Source organism: Palaemon carinicauda, chromosome 39 (assembly GCF_036898095.1).
Source record: "Palaemon carinicauda isolate YSFRI2023 chromosome 39, ASM3689809v2, whole genome shotgun sequence".
Classification (NCBI taxonomy): Eukaryota; Metazoa; Arthropoda; class Malacostraca; order Decapoda; family Palaemonidae; genus Palaemon; species Palaemon carinicauda.
In genome coordinates, this window is record NC_090763.1 from 33,082,019 (window position 1) to 33,106,114 (window position 24,096).

The 24,096-nt window shown below is 36.4% G+C and overlaps 3 protein-coding genes across 3 annotated transcripts; all 3 read left to right on the top strand.

Annotated features, from left to right (window-relative positions):
- The first annotated feature begins 1,979 nt into the window (after positions 1–1,979).
- Positions 1,980–8,594, top strand: LOC137631348 (uncharacterized). Its single transcript, XM_068363122.1, is given in 4 exon segments — positions 1,980–4,942; positions 4,944–5,912; positions 7,134–7,221; positions 8,233–8,594. Coding segments are annotated over 4 exon segments (3,414 nt in total). The 5' UTR covers positions 1,980–2,947.
- Positions 8,595–9,649: 1,055 nt separating this feature from the next.
- LOC137631349 (uncharacterized) lies at positions 9,650–16,264 on the top strand. The gene is given in 4 exon segments (XM_068363123.1): positions 9,650–12,612; positions 12,614–13,582; positions 14,804–14,891; positions 15,903–16,264. Coding segments are annotated over 4 exon segments (3,414 nt in total). The 5' UTR covers positions 9,650–10,617.
- A 1,055-nt stretch (positions 16,265–17,319) lies between these two features.
- LOC137631350 (uncharacterized) lies at positions 17,320–23,934 on the top strand. The gene is given in 4 exon segments (XM_068363124.1): positions 17,320–20,282; positions 20,284–21,252; positions 22,474–22,561; positions 23,573–23,934. Coding segments are annotated over 4 exon segments (3,414 nt in total). The 5' UTR covers positions 17,320–18,287.
- Positions 23,935–24,096: the final 162 nt, after the last annotated feature.

The following is a 24,096-nucleotide window of genomic DNA, read 5'->3' on the forward strand; positions in this document are numbered from 1 at the left end:
ATATATACACGAGTGCGAAATTACTTAAAACAACTCTATTTATGGGTTAGGAAAAGACGAATACTGGAACTATATTTTCAAACCGATTTCTGGTGCCGTCGGATGTTTCAGCTATTATATGGAACCATGGAATTACACTTCAATACGAAGGTTATGGCAGTAAAAGTAAAATGCAATAATGTATTGGGAATCCATAATCACTTAACAAAATAAAAGGAAGCTTTGAAATTATTATAAAAAAAGTGTTGACGAAAGAAAACTCTGAAATCAATTTTGAAATATCAGGACAATTTCAACTAATACATAAAAAGAAGACTTGCCTAAAATGTATCAAATGTTCACTTGATTCGACGGTTTCTTTAATCAATTATATAAGTGAACATAATAGATATCTCTACTGCAAATCACATACTAATTAATGTTGTTACTTAATATAAAAAACAATAATCAAATCATCCTTTAATTTCACACGAAACCGATATCCACATATATACTGCATATGTAAAAAAAAATTCTTGAAATGAAAGATGAGTCAGTCTGCTCTGCCATTAAGATTAACCTACCTCCTTTATGAAATAAATATTCCTTTGCGCATCCTAAATAAAAAGAAAAAGGATCCCTGATATTCTATTTCTGGTCCCAGTTCGAAATTACATCCAAGATGTTCCCAGTTTAATTATTTTCTTCCTTTTCCATCCAACAACAAAAACTTCATTTCTCCTATTAGCTGTTCTAATTGGGAGGCGAATAAACTGAATTAATACACCTTGGGAAATTATCCCTCAAGCAGAAATTTTAAATCAGTTTCACGACAAAAACATTCATTTTTCTCAAAGCAATTACCTTTAAAAGGAAGCATAGACCTACTGCAGTCCCTTAAATCAACTTATAAGGAAAGTCCTTGGATCAAAGGCCTCTTGCTCTGTCTATTCGAATATGGGATTTCACTGCACCAACTTTACCCTTTCTATACCTGCTGGTGTTGGAAATTCTGTTTAATTAATGTTGTTCCTTTTGTTGTTTCTACAGTATTTGGTTACCAAATCATATATTCCATTGTTTATTAATTTTCTTTCTGGGTAAACCTGTGTTACCCAGTGATAACTTATGCATTATTATTATTATTATAATTAAGGGTAGTTTACGCTTGAAGGGAAACCCAGCATATTGTATATTTTCGTTTTGACGGTAAATCCTTTGAAGCGTGAACTACTAAACAACCCTTTCGGAACTATCTGCTGGTGGTCTTGTTTTTTCCAGTAATACGAATTCTAAAGGAAACATCGCCAGCAGAGAGAAGGGGAGTTGAAAGAAGGTTTTCGTACTGGACGGACGGCTGGATATTACAGGAGTTAATTATATCCAGAGTTTGTCGAAGTCATATAATGGAGGAGTAACTTGAACTCACTTTTCTCCGCCATCCTGCACAAGACGAGACCAGCCATAAGCGTCGTAACATCAGGACACTATCTTCGCCAAATTTCCGAGGAATTGAATTGATAAGGTACGTCATTACGAAAGATATGCTGACTTCTAAAGTGATTCCCTGTCAATTTGTTTATCGTGTATAAATATTCCCTTGCTCGATTCCCAATTAATAAACCCTGTGGATTGGTATTTAAACTATTCATAATTTATCACTGCTGTAACTTTGCGTGTTACCATATGAAAGTTTTTTTGGATTAGAGGCAGTTTTTACTTAATTAGCCAAGGTTATGTTTACTTTACGCCGAAGTTTTCGGATCATTGGGCCTTTCATGGTTAGGTGGTTGCCACGTTAAATTGGAGGCAGAATATTTAGGCTATATATTTTTCATTTCTCAGAATTCAATTTAATTGTAAAGTTAACTACTGAGTTTAGCGACTTGAGTGAAATAGCAGAGCTTGCGCTTTTACCTTTAAACTCATTTTACTACAGTTATTGAATTGAGTGATTTAGCAAAACTTGCCTTTACCTTTTGAAAATAGTATTTCGTTTATGTCCTCAGGGTTTCTTGAAAAGCGAGGAGGGTAGGAGAAGGAAGACAGCATACCTGTAGTTACTTCTGACACAGGCAAATCCTTCTCTACGTCAACAAGCCCACCAGCAACCAGTTCTAAATTTAACTTCACATGAAAGCTCAACATTTCATTAAAGTGAACCTTTTTTAATGGACTTGTTTTATTCCTTCCATCGTACAATTTTCAAGATGGCGCCCAACGTGGGGCACGAGTAAGAAATTTGGTTGCTGGTTGGTCTCGTTGAGTGTAGGATTGGCGGAGAGAATGACGAAAGTACGAGAATTTTTCGAATTTTTCAGTGTTGAAATTTTGTTTATAATTTAAGTTGTCCTTGAATTTTACCTAGTTTATATTTTGGTTTTGGTATTGTCATGAAAGTGTCAATTCTAGGACATTCTTATGTTAGAGATTTGGAGCTTAGGGTTAATAGCTCAACAATTTTGATTGAACAGACCTCTTTTGATGTTCAGTTTCTTGGTTTTCCTGGTGCCACATTTAATTATTTTTTGAATAATCTAGCTCTCCTAGAAGATGTTTTCACGTATAACCCCGATTATTTGTTGGTAATTTTAGGAGGTAATGATTTGAAGTCTCGTGTAGATTTGTCAGTGGTAAAGAATAATTGCAAAGAATTTTACAAGATTCTGAGATCCAGGTTATCAAGATCTTGTATAATTGCATCTCAAATTGAAATCCGATTTTATGAAAGGAGAAATCGGTTTGATAGCCCATGCGTGGAAGAATTCAAGTTAATGAGGCGTTATCTCAATAAATTTATTAACAAGTTGAGTTTCAAGAATTACTTGTTCAGAGTAGAGGGTCCAGGTAGATTAGATAATAGAAGGTTATACAGGGACGCCGCACATTTAAACTCTGTTGGGTTAGATCTGCTCTATAGATTGATTTGTGATTGTCTGAAATATTGTTTTAATAGCAATCAGCAAAGATGTCAGAATTATCGCTTTTGATAAATTCTCGGAAATACATCCGCAGTCAAGTGACTAAGAATGTCAATCAAATTGAAGATTGTAAATTGGGTTCAGAAGTTGAACGGCGATCACTTATCTCTAAATTTCATGGATTTGCTGAAGAGCTGAAGGTTTATAATTCTAAAATAGCTAAGTTATTATGGGAAGAAGAGGAAGATGAATCCAAATTGAATATTGAATTTGAAGCTTGTGAGAGCTACTTGGATAAAATAAACTTTTTTATAGCTACCCTTGAGGCTACTAAAGATTCAGTTCCTCCCCATTCTGTACTTGAAGAAGCTAGAAGCCTTTTGAAAAGCCCTACAGCTCCTTTACCAGCATTTAAAAGTGTAGAGGGAGAAAATATAGAGAAATTTCTTTCTGAATTTGAAGAGGTTATTAAAACCTTCAAGTACACTCAGAGAGACAAATTACTGCTGCTGAAGCAACAAGTGTCAGGTCGTGCATCCATACTACTCGATTCACTTGAAACAGACAAACAGACATATGAAGATGCAAAATTAATTTTAAGGTCTGCTTTAGCATCCCCTAGGTTTCAGAAGTTTACGTTAATAAAACAGTTGACAGATATGAAAATGCCTTACCAAACAGATCCATTTGCGTACGTTGGTCAGATGAAAAATTTCATGGAATCTGTTAAGTTGTTGAAAATGGAAGTGGACGATTTTTTGAACTATTTCTTTTGGAATGGAATGAACAGCACCTTCCAATCTCAGCTAGTAAATATTACCAATAAGACGAGGCCCTCCCTTTCAGAAATTAATGATAAAATTTTTGAAGCATGTGAACGATATTGCATGGCATCTCAGAAAATTTATACAAAAGTTAAGAAGTTTCCCAAAACTTCAGAGACTGTTAATCTAGCCTCTAATGTGAATGTTGAAGGCCAGCCTACTAAGGCGAAATGCTCTTTATGTGCTTATGACAGAGCAACTGATGATCACCAAGTTTTCAAGTGCCCGGTTTATAATAGTAATAAAGCAAAGGTGGATAAGCTGAAAGAGATAGGAGGTTGCCTTAAGTGTGCCAGTTCCTCTCATTCTGCGGGTTTGTGCAAATTTAGACTTCATAAGAAATGCAGAGGTTGTAATGGCTGGCATTTCACCTTTCTCTGCATTAAAAAAGATTCCCCAAAAGAAGAGGTAGTCAATGCTAGAAGTCTTAATAAAAACTCCAATTTAGTTAATGAGAAATCTGAAAAGGTTTCCACGGGGGTAGTATTTTCAGTGGATGCTCTGCAGTGCTATGGTAATAGATCTGCTCTACCAACTTTCACTTGTCAGCTAGAGGACCATACCCAAATAAGAGGTTTACAAGACTCGGGCTGTCAGTGTAATTTTATTACGGATAGAGCGGTTAAGAAGATTCAGTTCAAAGTTTTGAGGAGAAATGTGAGTCTTACTGTTAATGGTTTTAACTCTGCTAAATCATATAATACAAAGGTTGTGGAACTGAATTTAAAATTTGGTCAGGAAATTTGCAAGGTGGAGGCCCTATGTGTACCTTATATAAATATAAATTTGAAGTTGCCTAATTTGTTCAGGGTGGCAAGCCATTTCTCTGCTAAGGGTTACACCCTTGCAGATAAACAGTTGCTAAATAATGGGGATGAGTTAAATAGTATAGATTTCATCCTAGGCACTAACTCTGCTCACTGCACTATGGCGTCAACAGTTAGGTTTGGACAGGATAGTCCTTCAGTATACTTTCAAACTTCCTTTGGAGTGATGCTTCTTGGTAATGTTGACACAATGTTAAAAAATTTACATTGCCTTCCTGATTTAAATGCAGTTGAAACTTCCATTACTTGCAAGTCTGATGTTGCTCAGTTGGATGTAGGCTCTCTTGATTCCATTGGCCTTGGATTAGGTAAATTTAATGATGAATCTATATTGAAGCATGAGGAAATGGTGGTAGAAGCTAATTTTCTAGTTTTAAATGAGAACGGGGATCATAAATGAGCAAGCACTACAAAGGGCCACCGAGCAAATGTTGGAATATAACTGCAAAAGGATCCTTAATTATGATAAGGAAGAGAATGAGACATCTGTGGAACTCAATAACTCTCTAGTAAGATATGCACTTAACAATGCCACTGTTAATGAGGATGGAAGAATATCAATGCCTCTGCTATGGAACAGTAAGGTGTCACACTTACTTAGTAAAAATTATAAACTAGCTGAAGCAGTGTTGAAGTCAAATTTAAAGAAGCTTTGCAAAAGGGAGATGCATCTGAAACTCATGGATGAAGTCATTAAAGAACAAGAAAATTTAGGAATAATTGAAAAGATCCCAAACCTTAAGCATTACCTAACTGAACATCCTGAACATAGTTTTTTACACCACATGGGGGTGTTTAAACTTGATCGAGAGACTACAAAATGCAGAGTAGTATTTCTATCAAACATATTTGAGGCGGACCCTAGAAAACCCATGACAGTAAGCCATAACCAGGCAATTCATCCAGGGCCGTCGTTAAACCAAAAGTTAAGTTCAGCCTTACTTCACTTACGATTTGGTTCGAAGATATTTTGCTTTGATCTCAAAAAGGCTTTTAATCAGATAGCACTTAGACCTTCAGATCAGAATAAATTACTTTTTCTTTGGGTTAGAAGTGTGAAGAAGAAAGATTTTTCCTTAGTTGGTTACAAGAATCTTAGATTGAGTTTTGGTTTAAGATGTAGCCCAACAATTTTGATGTTGAGTCTTTATAAGATACTGGTTTTGGATGTGGATGATGATACTCAAGAGGTAAAAAATATGAAGAAATTGCTTTATCAGTTGTTTTATATGGATAATGGAGCTTATACCTTCAAAAATTCGGATGCCTTGGAATGGGCCTATACTCGGCTAACAAATATATTTGCTCCTTATAGAATAGAATTGCAACAAATTGTCACCAATGATGGGCCACTTCAAGAAGTCATTGACTCAGACTGGGATCAAAATACACTAACAGAAGTTAAACTTTTAGGTTTGAAATGGAATAGGGAGTTGGATACCCTTTCAACTTTTCCCATTGTTTTGGAAGCTTCGGCAAGTACGAAGAGGTCCATCCTCAAGTCCATTGCTTCAAACTTTGATTTGTATAATATCAATGGTCCAGTATTTAATAGGGCAAGGATATTTATGCATGGTTTACAGTGTGATAAGTCATTAGGATGGGATGATATTTTACCTGCGGAAAAGCTAAAAGAATGGAAATGCATTGCAAGGCAAGCTAATTCTACGCCTGAAATTGTTGTTCAAAGATTTGTTGGGGAAAGAGATGGACAATACAGACTTCTTGCTTGTGTAGATGCTAGCAGTATGATATATGGAGCTGTTCTGTATATAGAGAACATTGATACTGGCCAAAAAATTTTTTTATTAGCCAAAAACAGGCTGATAAACAGACAGTCTAATACTAAGTCCATCCCTTCCCTGGAGTTACAAGCCATTTGCTTGGGTGTGGAGTTGTTAATTGATTTGTATAAAGATTTAGGAGGACCTGATTGCCTCGTTCCAATTGCAATAAAAAGTTTGGATTTGTACTCTGATAGTTTGGTAGCTCTTTCTTGGATCAATTCATATTCCTATAAACTGGATAAGATGCAGAAAAGGTCTGTATTTGTTCTTAACAGGCTACAGCAAATAGATAAGTTATGTGAAACGTTTCCTGTTAATTTTACTTTCATCACTGGAACTGCCAATCCTGGAGACTGCATAACAAGAACCTTGTCCTATAAACAGTTAATTAATACAAACTATTTTTCCGGACCTCAACCTGATATCCACCAGTCTATAGTCAGTCAAGATATTTTGAGAGTTACAGTTCCTAACCCTAGGGCTACCCTTGACTTCAAAGAGGAGAATGTTTTAAGTAATGTTTGTGCACAAGACCTTAGGGAGGACGTTGCTGAGCATCTAGTTTCTCCAAACAGATACTCTAGTTTCTCTCTCATGGTTAAAGTGCATGCCAGGGTTGCTCAGTGTTTTGCCAAGTGGAAAGCTACAGTTACAGCTAGAAAACTGAAGGTTCCCGTTGAATCTAATGATACAGGATTTTATGTGAAAGCTCTGAAGATGATCATATTGAAAGAACAAAAAATTCAGTTTCCTAGTGTTTTGGAATATTTTGCATACAATTCTAAACTTCTTAAGGATATACCAAATTTGGTAAGACAGTTGAATGTTTACCCAGATAAAGATGGAATTCTCAGAGTCAAAAGCAAGTTTGACAGGTGGAAAGGTAAACAGAGGTGTTGCTTCCCAATCTTGCTGTTTAACAAAAGTTCCTTGACAGAACTGATAATCAGGAGTCTTCATATAAAACTCAAACATGCTGGTTATTATTCTGTTCTGAATGAGCTACGCAAGAAGTTCTGGATACCACAATGTTTTTCAGCTGTTAAAAGAGTGGTAAAAGATTGTGTCATCTGTGAAAGGTACAAGGAGCATACCATTCGGTTAAATCAGTCCCCTTACCGGGAGTTTAGGATGGGTCCTTCCCAGATTCCCTTCAGTTATGTATATATTGATTATTTTGGACCATATTTTGTAAAGCAACAGGGTAGTAAGGTGAAGGTTTGGATTCTGTGTATGAGCTGTATGTATACAAGGGCCATTAATTTGAAATTATGCTTGGATTTGTCAGTCAAGGAATTTTTGAGATCATTCACTCTACATACCTTTGAACATGGTTTACCACAATTTGTAGTAAGCGATTTGGGGACACAACTTGTTGCCGGGGCTAATGTTATTGCAGATTTTTTAAAAGATCCTGATACTCAGTCATACTTTGAAGAAAATGGAATTAAACCTATTGAATTTAAAAATTATTACAAGGGTTGTAGCCAAATGGGTTCTTTAGTGGAAATTTGCATAAAAATGGTAAAACATCTAATTAACAAATCCATTAAAACAAATGTGTTAGACATAAGGGATATGGCCTTTCTTATATCTCAGGCAACTCATCTTATAAATCGTCGTCCCATTGCCTTTAAGGATGGTTTAAGGGATGTGCCTGATGAATCTGTACCTAGCCCAATAACTCCAGAAATTTTAATACATGGCTACGAGTTAACCTCTGTTAACATTATACCCGAATTGCAGTGTGATCCTGAATTAGATGGGGAGTATGACTTGAAAGATTCACCCTCAAGAATAATTGAGGACATTTACAGCAAGCTGAGGAAGGTAAGAGAGACCTTGATTAGAATTTATCATTCTGAATTTTTGACGACATTGATAAATCAAGCAGTTGATAAGACTGACAGATACAAGCCTGTTACCCATAAAATCATTGAAGCTGGAGACATTGTTTTGCTGAAGGATCCTCATACTAAGGCCTTAAATTATCCACTTGGGATTGTTAAGGGGGTGGTAAAGAATGACCTTGGAGAGGTGACCAATGCTCAGATTTTGAAAGGGAAGTCTGGTGAAGTTGTGAAAAGACATGTTACCAGCCTTATACCCTTGCTCAGGGATAAAGGTTGTATTAGTGGCATTGCTCCCTCTGTGAGACCCAAGAAAACTATTGCAGTGGACTCTAATTATAGGTATCCAAAGAGAGCAGCTGCCGTTGCTTCAGGATTAAGGACTAAGGATATGCTCCTAAAATAAATTAAGAACTTCCTCAGATTTTCGAAGCCTAGAAAATCCGAGCTCCTTCCCTGGAGTGTTGGAAATTCTGTTTAATTAATGTTGTTCCTTTTGTTGTTGCTACAGTATTTGGTTAGCAAATCATATATTCCATTGTTTATTAATTTTCTTTCTGGGTAAACCTGTGTTACCCAGTGATAACTTATGCATTATTATTATTATTATAATTAAGGGTAGTTTACGCTTGAAGGGAAACCCAGCATATTGTATATTTTCGTTTTGACGGTAAATCCTTTGAAGCGTGAACTACTAAACAACCCTTTCGGAACTATCTGCTGGTGGTCTTGTTTTTTCCAGTAATACGAATTCTAAAGGAAACATCGCCAGCAGAGAGAAGGGGAGTTGAAAGAAGGTTTTCGTACTGGACGGACGGCTGGATATTACAGGAGTTAATTATATCCAGAGTTTGTCGAAGTCATATAATGGAGGAGTAACTTGAACTCACTTTTCTCCGCCATCCTGCACAAGACGAGACCAGCCATAAGCGTCGTAACATCAGGACACTATCTTCGCCAAATTTCCGAGGAATTGAATTGATAAGGTACGTCATTACGAAAGATATGCTGACTTCTAAAGTGATTCCCTGTCAATTTGTTTATCGTGTATAAATATTCCCTTGCTCGATTCCCAATTAATAAACCCTGTGGATTGGTATTTAAACTATTCATAATTTATCACTGCTGTAACTTTGCGTGTTACCATATGAAAGTTTTTTTGGATTAGAGGCAGTTTTTACTTAATTAGCCAAGGTTATGTTTACTTTACGCCGAAGTTTTCGGATCATTGGGCCTTTCATGGTTAGGTGGTTGCCACGTTAAATTGGAGGCAGAATATTTAGGCTATATATTTTTCATTTCTCAGAATTCAATTTAATTGTAAAGTTAACTACTGAGTTTAGCGACTTGAGTGAAATAGCAGAGCTTGCGCTTTTACCTTTAAACTCATTTTACTACAGTTATTGAATTGAGTGATTTAGCAAAACTTGCCTTTACCTTTTGAAAATAGTATTTCGTTTATGTCCTCAGGGTTTCTTGAAAAGCGAGGAGGGTAGGAGAAGGAAGACAGCATACCTGTAGTTACTTCTGACACAGGCAAATCCTTCTCTACGTCAACAAGCCCACCAGCAACCAGTTCTAAATTTAACTTCACATGAAAGCTCAACATTTCATTAAAGTGAACCTTTTTTAATGGACTTGTTTTATTCCTTCCATCGTACAATTTTCAAGATGGCGCCCAACGTGGGGCACGAGTAAGAAATTTGGTTGCTGGTTGGTCTCGTTGAGTGTAGGATTGGCGGAGAGAATGACGAAAGTACGAGAATTTTTCGAATTTTTCAGTGTTGAAATTTTGTTTATAATTTAAGTTGTCCTTGAATTTTACCTAGTTTATATTTTGGTTTTGGTATTGTCATGAAAGTGTCAATTCTAGGACATTCTTATGTTAGAGATTTGGAGCTTAGGGTTAATAGCTCAACAATTTTGATTGAACAGACCTCTTTTGATGTTCAGTTTCTTGGTTTTCCTGGTGCCACATTTAATTATTTTTTGAATAATCTAGCTCTCCTAGAAGATGTTTTCACGTATAACCCCGATTATTTGTTGGTAATTTTAGGAGGTAATGATTTGAAGTCTCGTGTAGATTTGTCAGTGGTAAAGAATAATTGCAAAGAATTTTACAAGATTCTGAGATCCAGGTTATCAAGATCTTGTATAATTGCATCTCAAATTGAAATCCGATTTTATGAAAGGAGAAATCGGTTTGATAGCCCATGCGTGGAAGAATTCAAGTTAATGAGGCGTTATCTCAATAAATTTATTAACAAGTTGAGTTTCAAGAATTACTTGTTCAGAGTAGAGGGTCCAGGTAGATTAGATAATAGAAGGTTATACAGGGACGCCGCACATTTAAACTCTGTTGGGTTAGATCTGCTCTATAGATTGATTTGTGATTGTCTGAAATATTGTTTTAATAGCAATCAGCAAAGATGTCAGAATTATCGCTTTTGATAAATTCTCGGAAATACATCCGCAGTCAAGTGACTAAGAATGTCAATCAAATTGAAGATTGTAAATTGGGTTCAGAAGTTGAACGGCGATCACTTATCTCTAAATTTCATGGATTTGCTGAAGAGCTGAAGGTTTATAATTCTAAAATAGCTAAGTTATTATGGGAAGAAGAGGAAGATGAATCCAAATTGAATATTGAATTTGAAGCTTGTGAGAGCTACTTGGATAAAATAAACTTTTTTATAGCTACCCTTGAGGCTACTAAAGATTCAGTTCCTCCCCATTCTGTACTTGAAGAAGCTAGAAGCCTTTTGAAAAGCCCTACAGCTCCTTTACCAGCATTTAAAAGTGTAGAGGGAGAAAATATAGAGAAATTTCTTTCTGAATTTGAAGAGGTTATTAAAACCTTCAAGTACACTCAGAGAGACAAATTACTGCTGCTGAAGCAACAAGTGTCAGGTCGTGCATCCATACTACTCGATTCACTTGAAACAGACAAACAGACATATGAAGATGCAAAATTAATTTTAAGGTCTGCTTTAGCATCCCCTAGGTTTCAGAAGTTTACGTTAATAAAACAGTTGACAGATATGAAAATGCCTTACCAAACAGATCCATTTGCGTACGTTGGTCAGATGAAAAATTTCATGGAATCTGTTAAGTTGTTGAAAATGGAAGTGGACGATTTTTTGAACTATTTCTTTTGGAATGGAATGAACAGCACCTTCCAATCTCAGCTAGTAAATATTACCAATAAGACGAGGCCCTCCCTTTCAGAAATTAATGATAAAATTTTTGAAGCATGTGAACGATATTGCATGGCATCTCAGAAAATTTATACAAAAGTTAAGAAGTTTCCCAAAACTTCAGAGACTGTTAATCTAGCCTCTAATGTGAATGTTGAAGGCCAGCCTACTAAGGCGAAATGCTCTTTATGTGCTTATGACAGAGCAACTGATGATCACCAAGTTTTCAAGTGCCCGGTTTATAATAGTAATAAAGCAAAGGTGGATAAGCTGAAAGAGATAGGAGGTTGCCTTAAGTGTGCCAGTTCCTCTCATTCTGCGGGTTTGTGCAAATTTAGACTTCATAAGAAATGCAGAGGTTGTAATGGCTGGCATTTCACCTTTCTCTGCATTAAAAAAGATTCCCCAAAAGAAGAGGTAGTCAATGCTAGAAGTCTTAATAAAAACTCCAATTTAGTTAATGAGAAATCTGAAAAGGTTTCCACGGGGGTAGTATTTTCAGTGGATGCTCTGCAGTGCTATGGTAATAGATCTGCTCTACCAACTTTCACTTGTCAGCTAGAGGACCATACCCAAATAAGAGGTTTACAAGACTCGGGCTGTCAGTGTAATTTTATTACGGATAGAGCGGTTAAGAAGATTCAGTTCAAAGTTTTGAGGAGAAATGTGAGTCTTACTGTTAATGGTTTTAACTCTGCTAAATCATATAATACAAAGGTTGTGGAACTGAATTTAAAATTTGGTCAGGAAATTTGCAAGGTGGAGGCCCTATGTGTACCTTATATAAATATAAATTTGAAGTTGCCTAATTTGTTCAGGGTGGCAAGCCATTTCTCTGCTAAGGGTTACACCCTTGCAGATAAACAGTTGCTAAATAATGGGGATGAGTTAAATAGTATAGATTTCATCCTAGGCACTAACTCTGCTCACTGCACTATGGCGTCAACAGTTAGGTTTGGACAGGATAGTCCTTCAGTATACTTTCAAACTTCCTTTGGAGTGATGCTTCTTGGTAATGTTGACACAATGTTAAAAAATTTACATTGCCTTCCTGATTTAAATGCAGTTGAAACTTCCATTACTTGCAAGTCTGATGTTGCTCAGTTGGATGTAGGCTCTCTTGATTCCATTGGCCTTGGATTAGGTAAATTTAATGATGAATCTATATTGAAGCATGAGGAAATGGTGGTAGAAGCTAATTTTCTAGTTTTAAATGAGAACGGGGATCATAAATGAGCAAGCACTACAAAGGGCCACCGAGCAAATGTTGGAATATAACTGCAAAAGGATCCTTAATTATGATAAGGAAGAGAATGAGACATCTGTGGAACTCAATAACTCTCTAGTAAGATATGCACTTAACAATGCCACTGTTAATGAGGATGGAAGAATATCAATGCCTCTGCTATGGAACAGTAAGGTGTCACACTTACTTAGTAAAAATTATAAACTAGCTGAAGCAGTGTTGAAGTCAAATTTAAAGAAGCTTTGCAAAAGGGAGATGCATCTGAAACTCATGGATGAAGTCATTAAAGAACAAGAAAATTTAGGAATAATTGAAAAGATCCCAAACCTTAAGCATTACCTAACTGAACATCCTGAACATAGTTTTTTACACCACATGGGGGTGTTTAAACTTGATCGAGAGACTACAAAATGCAGAGTAGTATTTCTATCAAACATATTTGAGGCGGACCCTAGAAAACCCATGACAGTAAGCCATAACCAGGCAATTCATCCAGGGCCGTCGTTAAACCAAAAGTTAAGTTCAGCCTTACTTCACTTACGATTTGGTTCGAAGATATTTTGCTTTGATCTCAAAAAGGCTTTTAATCAGATAGCACTTAGACCTTCAGATCAGAATAAATTACTTTTTCTTTGGGTTAGAAGTGTGAAGAAGAAAGATTTTTCCTTAGTTGGTTACAAGAATCTTAGATTGAGTTTTGGTTTAAGATGTAGCCCAACAATTTTGATGTTGAGTCTTTATAAGATACTGGTTTTGGATGTGGATGATGATACTCAAGAGGTAAAAAATATGAAGAAATTGCTTTATCAGTTGTTTTATATGGATAATGGAGCTTATACCTTCAAAAATTCGGATGCCTTGGAATGGGCCTATACTCGGCTAACAAATATATTTGCTCCTTATAGAATAGAATTGCAACAAATTGTCACCAATGATGGGCCACTTCAAGAAGTCATTGACTCAGACTGGGATCAAAATACACTAACAGAAGTTAAACTTTTAGGTTTGAAATGGAATAGGGAGTTGGATACCCTTTCAACTTTTCCCATTGTTTTGGAAGCTTCGGCAAGTACGAAGAGGTCCATCCTCAAGTCCATTGCTTCAAACTTTGATTTGTATAATATCAATGGTCCAGTATTTAATAGGGCAAGGATATTTATGCATGGTTTACAGTGTGATAAGTCATTAGGATGGGATGATATTTTACCTGCGGAAAAGCTAAAAGAATGGAAATGCATTGCAAGGCAAGCTAATTCTACGCCTGAAATTGTTGTTCAAAGATTTGTTGGGGAAAGAGATGGACAATACAGACTTCTTGCTTGTGTAGATGCTAGCAGTATGATATATGGAGCTGTTCTGTATATAGAGAACATTGATACTGGCCAAAAAATTTTTTTATTAGCCAAAAACAGGCTGATAAACAGACAGTCTAATACTAAGTCCATCCCTTCCCTGGAGTTACAAGCCATTTGCTTGGGTGTGGAGTTGTTAATTGATTTGTATAAAGATTTAGGAGGACCTGATTGCCTCGTTCCAATTGCAATAAAAAGTTTGGATTTGTACTCTGATAGTTTGGTAGCTCTTTCTTGGATCAATTCATATTCCTATAAACTGGATAAGATGCAGAAAAGGTCTGTATTTGTTCTTAACAGGCTACAGCAAATAGATAAGTTATGTGAAACGTTTCCTGTTAATTTTACTTTCATCACTGGAACTGCCAATCCTGGAGACTGCATAACAAGAACCTTGTCCTATAAACAGTTAATTAATACAAACTATTTTTCCGGACCTCAACCTGATATCCACCAGTCTATAGTCAGTCAAGATATTTTGAGAGTTACAGTTCCTAACCCTAGGGCTACCCTTGACTTCAAAGAGGAGAATGTTTTAAGTAATGTTTGTGCACAAGACCTTAGGGAGGACGTTGCTGAGCATCTAGTTTCTCCAAACAGATACTCTAGTTTCTCTCTCATGGTTAAAGTGCATGCCAGGGTTGCTCAGTGTTTTGCCAAGTGGAAAGCTACAGTTACAGCTAGAAAACTGAAGGTTCCCGTTGAATCTAATGATACAGGATTTTATGTGAAAGCTCTGAAGATGATCATATTGAAAGAACAAAAAATTCAGTTTCCTAGTGTTTTGGAATATTTTGCATACAATTCTAAACTTCTTAAGGATATACCAAATTTGGTAAGACAGTTGAATGTTTACCCAGATAAAGATGGAATTCTCAGAGTCAAAAGCAAGTTTGACAGGTGGAAAGGTAAACAGAGGTGTTGCTTCCCAATCTTGCTGTTTAACAAAAGTTCCTTGACAGAACTGATAATCAGGAGTCTTCATATAAAACTCAAACATGCTGGTTATTATTCTGTTCTGAATGAGCTACGCAAGAAGTTCTGGATACCACAATGTTTTTCAGCTGTTAAAAGAGTGGTAAAAGATTGTGTCATCTGTGAAAGGTACAAGGAGCATACCATTCGGTTAAATCAGTCCCCTTACCGGGAGTTTAGGATGGGTCCTTCCCAGATTCCCTTCAGTTATGTATATATTGATTATTTTGGACCATATTTTGTAAAGCAACAGGGTAGTAAGGTGAAGGTTTGGATTCTGTGTATGAGCTGTATGTATACAAGGGCCATTAATTTGAAATTATGCTTGGATTTGTCAGTCAAGGAATTTTTGAGATCATTCACTCTACATACCTTTGAACATGGTTTACCACAATTTGTAGTAAGCGATTTGGGGACACAACTTGTTGCCGGGGCTAATGTTATTGCAGATTTTTTAAAAGATCCTGATACTCAGTCATACTTTGAAGAAAATGGAATTAAACCTATTGAATTTAAAAATTATTACAAGGGTTGTAGCCAAATGGGTTCTTTAGTGGAAATTTGCATAAAAATGGTAAAACATCTAATTAACAAATCCATTAAAACAAATGTGTTAGACATAAGGGATATGGCCTTTCTTATATCTCAGGCAACTCATCTTATAAATCGTCGTCCCATTGCCTTTAAGGATGGTTTAAGGGATGTGCCTGATGAATCTGTACCTAGCCCAATAACTCCAGAAATTTTAATACATGGCTACGAGTTAACCTCTGTTAACATTATACCCGAATTGCAGTGTGATCCTGAATTAGATGGGGAGTATGACTTGAAAGATTCACCCTCAAGAATAATTGAGGACATTTACAGCAAGCTGAGGAAGGTAAGAGAGACCTTGATTAGAATTTATCATTCTGAATTTTTGACGACATTGATAAATCAAGCAGTTGATAAGACTGACAGATACAAGCCTGTTACCCATAAAATCATTGAAGCTGGAGACATTGTTTTGCTGAAGGATCCTCATACTAAGGCCTTAAATTATCCACTTGGGATTGTTAAGGGGGTGGTAAAGAATGACCTTGGAGAGGTGACCAATGCTCAGATTTTGAAAGGGAAGTCTGGTGAAGTTGTGAAAAGACATGTTACCAGCCTTATACCCTTGCTCAGGGATAAAGGTTGTATTAGTGGCATTGCTCCCTCTGTGAGACCCAAGAAAACTATTGCAGTGGACTCTAATTATAGGTATCCAAAGAGAGCAGCTGCCGTTGCTTCAGGATTAAGGACTAAGGATATGCTCCTAAAATAAATTAAGAACTTCCTCAGATTTTCGAAGCCTAGAAAATCCGAGCTCCTTCCCTGGAGTGTTGGAAATTCTGTTTAATTAATGTTGTTCCTTTTGTTGTTGCTACAGTATTTGGTTAGCAAATCATATATTCCATTGTTTATTAATTTTCTTTCTGGGTAAACCTGTGTTACCCAGTGATAACTTATGCATTATTATTATTATTATAATTAAGGGTAGTTTACGCTTGAAGGGAAACCCAGCATATTGTATATTTTCGTTTTGACGGTAAATCCTTTGAAGCGTGAACTACTAAACAACCCTTTCGGAACTATCTGCTGGTGGTCTTGTTTTTTCCAGTAATACGAATTCTAAAGGAAACATCGCCAGCAGAGAGAAGGGGAGTTGAAAGAAGGTTTTCGTACTGGACGGACGGCTGGATATTACAGGAGTTAATTATATCCAGAGTTTGTCGAAGTCATATAATGGAGGAGTAACTTGAACTCACTTTTCTCCGCCATCCTGCACAAGACGAGACCAGCCATAAGCGTCGTAACATCAGGACACTATCTTCGCCAAATTTCCGAGGAATTGAATTGATAAGGTACGTCATTACGAAAGATATGCTGACTTCTAAAGTGATTCCCTGTCAATTTGTTTATCGTGTATAAATATTCCCTTGCTCGATTCCCAATTAATAAACCCTGTGGATTGGTATTTAAACTATTCATAATTTATCACTGCTGTAACTTTGCGTGTTACCATATGAAAGTTTTTTTGGATTAGAGGCAGTTTTTACTTAATTAGCCAAGGTTATGTTTACTTTACGCCGAAGTTTTCGGATCATTGGGCCTTTCATGGTTAGGTGGTTGCCACGTTAAATTGGAGGCAGAATATTTAGGCTATATATTTTTCATTTCTCAGAATTCAATTTAATTGTAAAGTTAACTACTGAGTTTAGCGACTTGAGTGAAATAGCAGAGCTTGCGCTTTTACCTTTAAACTCATTTTACTACAGTTATTGAATTGAGTGATTTAGCAAAACTTGCCTTTACCTTTTGAAAATAGTATTTCGTTTATGTCCTCAGGGTTTCTTGAAAAGCGAGGAGGGTAGGAGAAGGAAGACAGCATACCTGTAGTTACTTCTGACACAGGCAAATCCTTCTCTACGTCAACAAGCCCACCAGCAACCAGTTCTAAATTTAACTTCACATGAAAGCTCAACATTTCATTAAAGTGAACCTTTTTTAATGGACTTGTTTTATTCCTTCCATCGTACAATTTTCAAGATGGCGCCCAACGTGGGGCACGAGTAAGAAATTTGGTTGCTGGTTGGTCTCGTTGAGTGTAGGATTGGCGGAGAGAATGACGAAAGTACGAGAATTTTTCGAATTTTTCAGTGTTGAAATTTTGTTTATAATTTAAGTTGTCCTTGAATTTTACCTAGTTTATATTTTGGTTTTGGTATTGTCATGAAAGTGTCAATTCTAGGACATTCTTATGTTAGAGATTTGGAGCTTAGGGTTAATAGCTCAACAATTTTGATTGAACAGACCTCTTTTGATGTTCAGTTTCTTGGTTTTCCTGGTGCCACATTTAATTATTTTTTGAATAATCTAGCTCTCCTAGAAGATGTTTTCACGTATAACCCCGATTATTTGTTGGTAATTTTAGGAGGTAATGATTTGAAGTCTCGTGTAGATTTGTCAGTGGTAAAGAATAATTGCAAAGAATTTTACAAGATTCTGAGATCCAGGTTATCAAGATCTTGTATAATTGCATCTCAAATTGAAATCCGATTTTATGAAAGGAGAAATCGGTTTGATAGCCCATGCGTGGAAGAATTCAAGTTAATGAGGCGTTATCTCAATAAATTTATTAACAAGTTGAGTTTCAAGAATTACTTGTTCAGAGTAGAGGGTCCAGGTAGATTAGATAATAGAAGGTTATACAGGGACGCCGCACATTTAAACTCTGTTGGGTTAGATCTGCTCTATAGATTGATTTGTGATTGTCTGAAATATTGTTTTAATAGCAATCAGCAAAGATGTCAGAATTATCGCTTTTGATAAATTCTCGGAAATACATCCGCAGTCAAGTGACTAAGAATGTCAATCAAATTGAAGATTGTAAATTGGGTTCAGAAGTTGAACGGCGATCACTTATCTCTAAATTTCATGGATTTGCTGAAGAGCTGAAGGTTTATAATTCTAAAATAGCTAAGTTATTATGGGAAGAAGAGGAAGATGAATCCAAATTGAATATTGAATTTGAAGCTTGTGAGAGCTACTTGGATAAAATAAACTTTTTTATAGCTACCCTTGAGGCTACTAAAGATTCAGTTCCTCCCCATTCTGTACTTGAAGAAGCTAGAAGCCTTTTGAAAAGCCCTACAGCTCCTTTACCAGCATTTAAAAGTGTAGAGGGAGAAAATATAGAGAAATTTCTTTCTGAATTTGAAGAGGTTATTAAAACCTTCAAGTACACTCAGAGAGACAAATTACTGCTGCTGAAGCAACAAGTGTCAGGTCGTGCATCCATACTACTCGATTCACTTGAAACAGACAAACAGACATATGAAGATGCAAAATTAATTTTAAGGTCTGCTTTAGCATCCCCTAGGTTTCAGAAGTTTACGTTAATAAAACAGTTGACAGATATGAAAATGCCTTACCAAACAGATCCATTTGCGTACGTTGGTCAGATGAAAAATTTCATGGAATCTGTTAAGTTGTTGAAAATGGAAGTGGACGATTTTTTGAACTATTTCTTTTGGAATGGAATGAACAGCACCTTCCAATCTCAGCTAGTAAATATTACCAATAAGACGAGGCCCTCCCTTTCAGAAATTAATGATAAAATTTTTGAAGCATGTGAACGATATTGCATGGCATCTCAGAAAATTTATACAAAAGTTAAGAAGTTTCCCAAAACTTCAGAGACTGTTAATCTAGCCTCTAATGTGAATGTTGAAGGCCAGCCTACTAAGGCGAAATGCTCTTTATGTGCTTATGACAGAGCAACTGATGATCACCAAGTTTTCAAGTGCCCGGTTTATAATAGTAATAAAGCAAAGGTGGATAAGCTGAAAGAGATAGGAGGTTGCCTTAAGTGTGCCAGTTCCTCTCATTCTGCGGGTTTGTGCAAATTTAGACTTCATAAGAAATGCAGAGGTTGTAATGGCTGGCATTTCACCTTTCTCTGCATTAAAAAAGATTCCCCAAAAGAAGAGGTAGTCAATGCTAGAAGTCTTAATAAAAACTCCAATTTAGTTAATGAGAAATCTGAAAAGGTTTCCACGGGGGTAGTATTTTCAGTGGATGCTCTGCAGTGCTATGGTAATAGATCTGCTCTACCAACTTTCACTTGTCAGCTAGAGGACCATACCCAAATAAGAGGTTTACAAGACTCGGGCTGTCAGTGTAATTTTATTACGGATAGAGCGGTTAAGAAGATTCAGTTCAAAGTTTTGAGGAGAAATGTGAGTCTTACTGTTAATGGTTTTAACTCTGCTAAATCATATAATACAAAGGTTGTGGAACTGAATTTAAAATTTGGTCAGGAAATTTGCAAGGTGGAGGCCCTATGTGTACCTTATATAAATATAAATTTGAAGTTGCCTAATTTGTTCAGGGTGGCAAGCCATTTCTCTGCTAAGGGTTACACCCTTGCAGATAAACAGTTGCTAAATAATGGGGATGAGTTAAATAGTATAGATTTCATCCTAGGCACTAACTCTGCTCACTGCACTATGGCGTCAACAGTTAGGTTTGGACAGGATAGTCCTTCAGTATACTTTCAAACTTCCTTTGGAGTGATGCTTCTTGGTAATGTTGACACAATGTTAAAAAATTTACATTGCCTTCCTGATTTAAATGCAGTTGAAACTTCCATTACTTGCAAGTCTGATGTTGCTCAGTTGGATGTAGGCTCTCTTGATTCCATTGGCCTTGGATTAGGTAAATTTAATGATGAATCTATATTGAAGCATGAGGAAATGGTGGTAGAAGCTAATTTTCTAGTTTTAAATGAGAACGGGGATCATAAATGAGCAAGCACTACAAAGGGCCACCGAGCAAATGTTGGAATATAACTGCAAAAGGATCCTTAATTATGATAAGGAAGAGAATGAGACATCTGTGGAACTCAATAACTCTCTAGTAAGATATGCACTTAACAATGCCACTGTTAATGAGGATGGAAGAATATCAATGCCTCTGCTATGGAACAGTAAGGTGTCACACTTACTTAGTAAAAATTATAAACTAGCTGAAGCAGTGTTGAAGTCAAATTTAAAGAAGCTTTGCAAAAGGGAGATGCATCTGAAACTCATGGATGAAGTCATTAAAGAACAAGAAAATTTAGGAATAATTGAAAAGATCCCAAACCTTAAGCATTACCTAACTGAACATCCTGAACATAGTTTTTTACACCACATGGGGGTGTTTAAACTTGATCGAGAGACTACAAAATGCAGAGTAGTATTTCTATCAAACATATTTGAGGCGGACCCTAGAAAACCCATGACAGTAAGCCATAACCAGGCAATTCATCCAGGGCCGTCGTTAAACCAAAAGTTAAGTTCAGCCTTACTTCACTTACGATTTGGTTCGAAGATATTTTGCTTTGATCTCAAAAAGGCTTTTAATCAGATAGCACTTAGACCTTCAGATCAGAATAAATTACTTTTTCTTTGGGTTAGAAGTGTGAAGAAGAAAGATTTTTCCTTAGTTGGTTACAAGAATCTTAGATTGAGTTTTGGTTTAAGATGTAGCCCAACAATTTTGATGTTGAGTCTTTATAAGATACTGGTTTTGGATGTGGATGATGATACTCAAGAGGTAAAAAATATGAAGAAATTGCTTTATCAGTTGTTTTATATGGATAATGGAGCTTATACCTTCAAAAATTCGGATGCCTTGGAATGGGCCTATACTCGGCTAACAAATATATTTGCTCCTTATAGAATAGAATTGCAACAAATTGTCACCAATGATGGGCCACTTCAAGAAGTCATTGACTCAGACTGGGATCAAAATACACTAACAGAAGTTAAACTTTTAGGTTTGAAATGGAATAGGGAGTTGGATACCCTTTCAACTTTTCCCATTGTTTTGGAAGCTTCGGCAAGTACGAAGAGGTCCATCCTCAAGTCCATTGCTTCAAACTTTGATTTGTATAATATCAATGGTCCAGTATTTAATAGGGCAAGGATATTTATGCATGGTTTACAGTGTGATAAGTCATTAGGATGGGATGATATTTTACCTGCGGAAAAGCTAAAAGAATGGAAATGCATTGCAAGGCAAGCTAATTCTACGCCTGAAATTGTTGTTCAAAGATTTGTTGGGGAAAGAGATGGACAATACAGACTTCTTGCTTGTGTAGATGCTAGCAGTATGATATATGGAGCTGTTCTGTATATAGAGAACATTGATACTGGCCAAAAAATTTTTTTATTAGCCAAAAACAGGCTGATAAACAGACAGTCTAATACTAAGTCCATCCCTTCCCTGGAGTTACAAGCCATTTGCTTGGGTGTGGAGTTGTTAATTGATTTGTATAAAGATTTAGGAGGACCTGATTGCCTCGTTCCAATTGCAATAAAAAGTTTGGATTTGTACTCTGATAGTTTGGTAGCTCTTTCTTGGATCAATTCATATTCCTATAAACTGGATAAGATGCAGAAAAGGTCTGTATTTGTTCTTAACAGGCTACAGCAAATAGATAAGTTATGTGAAACGTTTCCTGTTAATTTTACTTTCATCACTGGAACTGCCAATCCTGGAGACTGCATAACAAGAACCTTGTCCTATAAACAGTTAATTAATACAAACTATTTTTCCGGACCTCAACCTGATATCCACCAGTCTATAGTCAGTCAAGATATTTTGAGAGTTACAGTTCCTAACCCTAGGGCTACCCTTGACTTCAAAGAGGAGAATGTTTTAAGTAATGTTTGTGCACAAGACCTTAGGGAGGACGTTGCTGAGCATCTAGTTTCTCCAAACAGATACTCTAGTTTCTCTCTCATGGTTAAAGTGCATGCCAGGGTTGCTCAGTGTTTTGCCAAGTGGAAAGCTACAGTTACAGCTAGAAAACTGAAGGTTCCCGTTGAATCTAATGATACAGGATTTTATGTGAAAGCTCTGAAGATGATCATATTGAAAGAACAAAAAATTCAGTTTCCTAGTGTTTTGGAATATTTTGCATACAATTCTAAACTTCTTAAGGATATACCAAATTTGGTAAGACAGTTGAATGTTTACCCAGATAAAGATGGAATTCTCAGAGTCAAAAGCAAGTTTGACAGGTGGAAAGGTAAACAGAGGTGTTGCTTCCCAATCTTGCTGTTTAACAAAAGTTCCTTGACAGAACTGATAATCAGGAGTCTTCATATAAAACTCAAACATGCTGGTTATTATTCTGTTCTGAATGAGCTACGCAAGAAGTTCTGGATACCACAATGTTTTTCAGCTGTTAAAAGAGTGGTAAAAGATTGTGTCATCTGTGAAAGGTACAAGGAGCATACCATTCGGTTAAATCAGTCCCCTTACCGGGAGTTTAGGATGGGTCCTTCCCAGATTCCCTTCAGTTATGTATATATTGATTATTTTGGACCATATTTTGTAAAGCAACAGGGTAGTAAGGTGAAGGTTTGGATTCTGTGTATGAGCTGTATGTATACAAGGGCCATTAATTTGAAATTATGCTTGGATTTGTCAGTCAAGGAATTTTTGAGATCATTCACTCTACATACCTTTGAACATGGTTTACCACAATTTGTAGTAAGCGATTTGGGGACACAACTTGTTGCCGGGGCTAATGTTATTGCAGATTTTTTAAAAGATCCTGATACTCAGTCATACTTTGAAGAAAATGGAATTAAACCTATTGAATTTAAAAATTATTACAAGGGTTGTAGCCAAATGGGTTCTTTAGTGGAAATTTGCATAAAAATGGTAAAACATCTAATTAACAAATCCATTAAAACAAATGTGTTAGACATAAGGGATATGGCCTTTCTTATATCTCAGGCAACTCATCTTATAAATCGTCGTCCCATTGCCTTTAAGGATGGTTTAAGGGATGTGCCTGATGAATCTGTACCTAGCCCAATAACTCCAGAAATTTTAATACATGGCTACGAGTTAACCTCTGTTAACATTATACCCGAATTGCAGTGTGATCCTGAATTAGATGGGGAGTATGACTTGAAAGATTCACCCTCAAGAATAATTGAGGACATTTACAGCAAGCTGAGGAAGGTAAGAGAGACCTTGATTAGAATTTATCATTCTGAATTTTTGACGACATTGATAAATCAAGCAGTTGATAAGACTGACAGATACAAGCCTGTTACCCATAAAATCATTGAAGCTGGAGACATTGTTTTGCTGAAGGATCCTCATACTAAGGCCTTAAATTATCCACTTGGGATTGTTAAGGGGGTGGTAAAGAATGACCTTGGAGAGGTGACCAATGCTCAGATTTTGAAAGGGAAGTCTGGTGAAGTTGTGAAAAGACATGTTACCAGCCTTATACCCTTGCTCAGGGATAAAGGTTGTATTAGTGGCATTGCTCCCTCTGTGAGACCCAAGAAAACTATTGCAGTGGACTCTAATTATAGGTATCCAAAGAGAGCAGCTGCCGTTGCTTCAGGATTAAGGACTAAGGATATGCTCCTAAAATAAATTAAGAACTTCCTCAGATTTTCGAAGCCTAGAAAATCCGAGCTCCTTCCCTGGAGTGTTGGAAATTCTGTTTAATTAATGTTGTTCCTTTTGTTGTTGCTACAGTATTTGGTTAGCAAATCATATATTCCATTGTTTATTAATTTTCTTTCTGGGTAAACC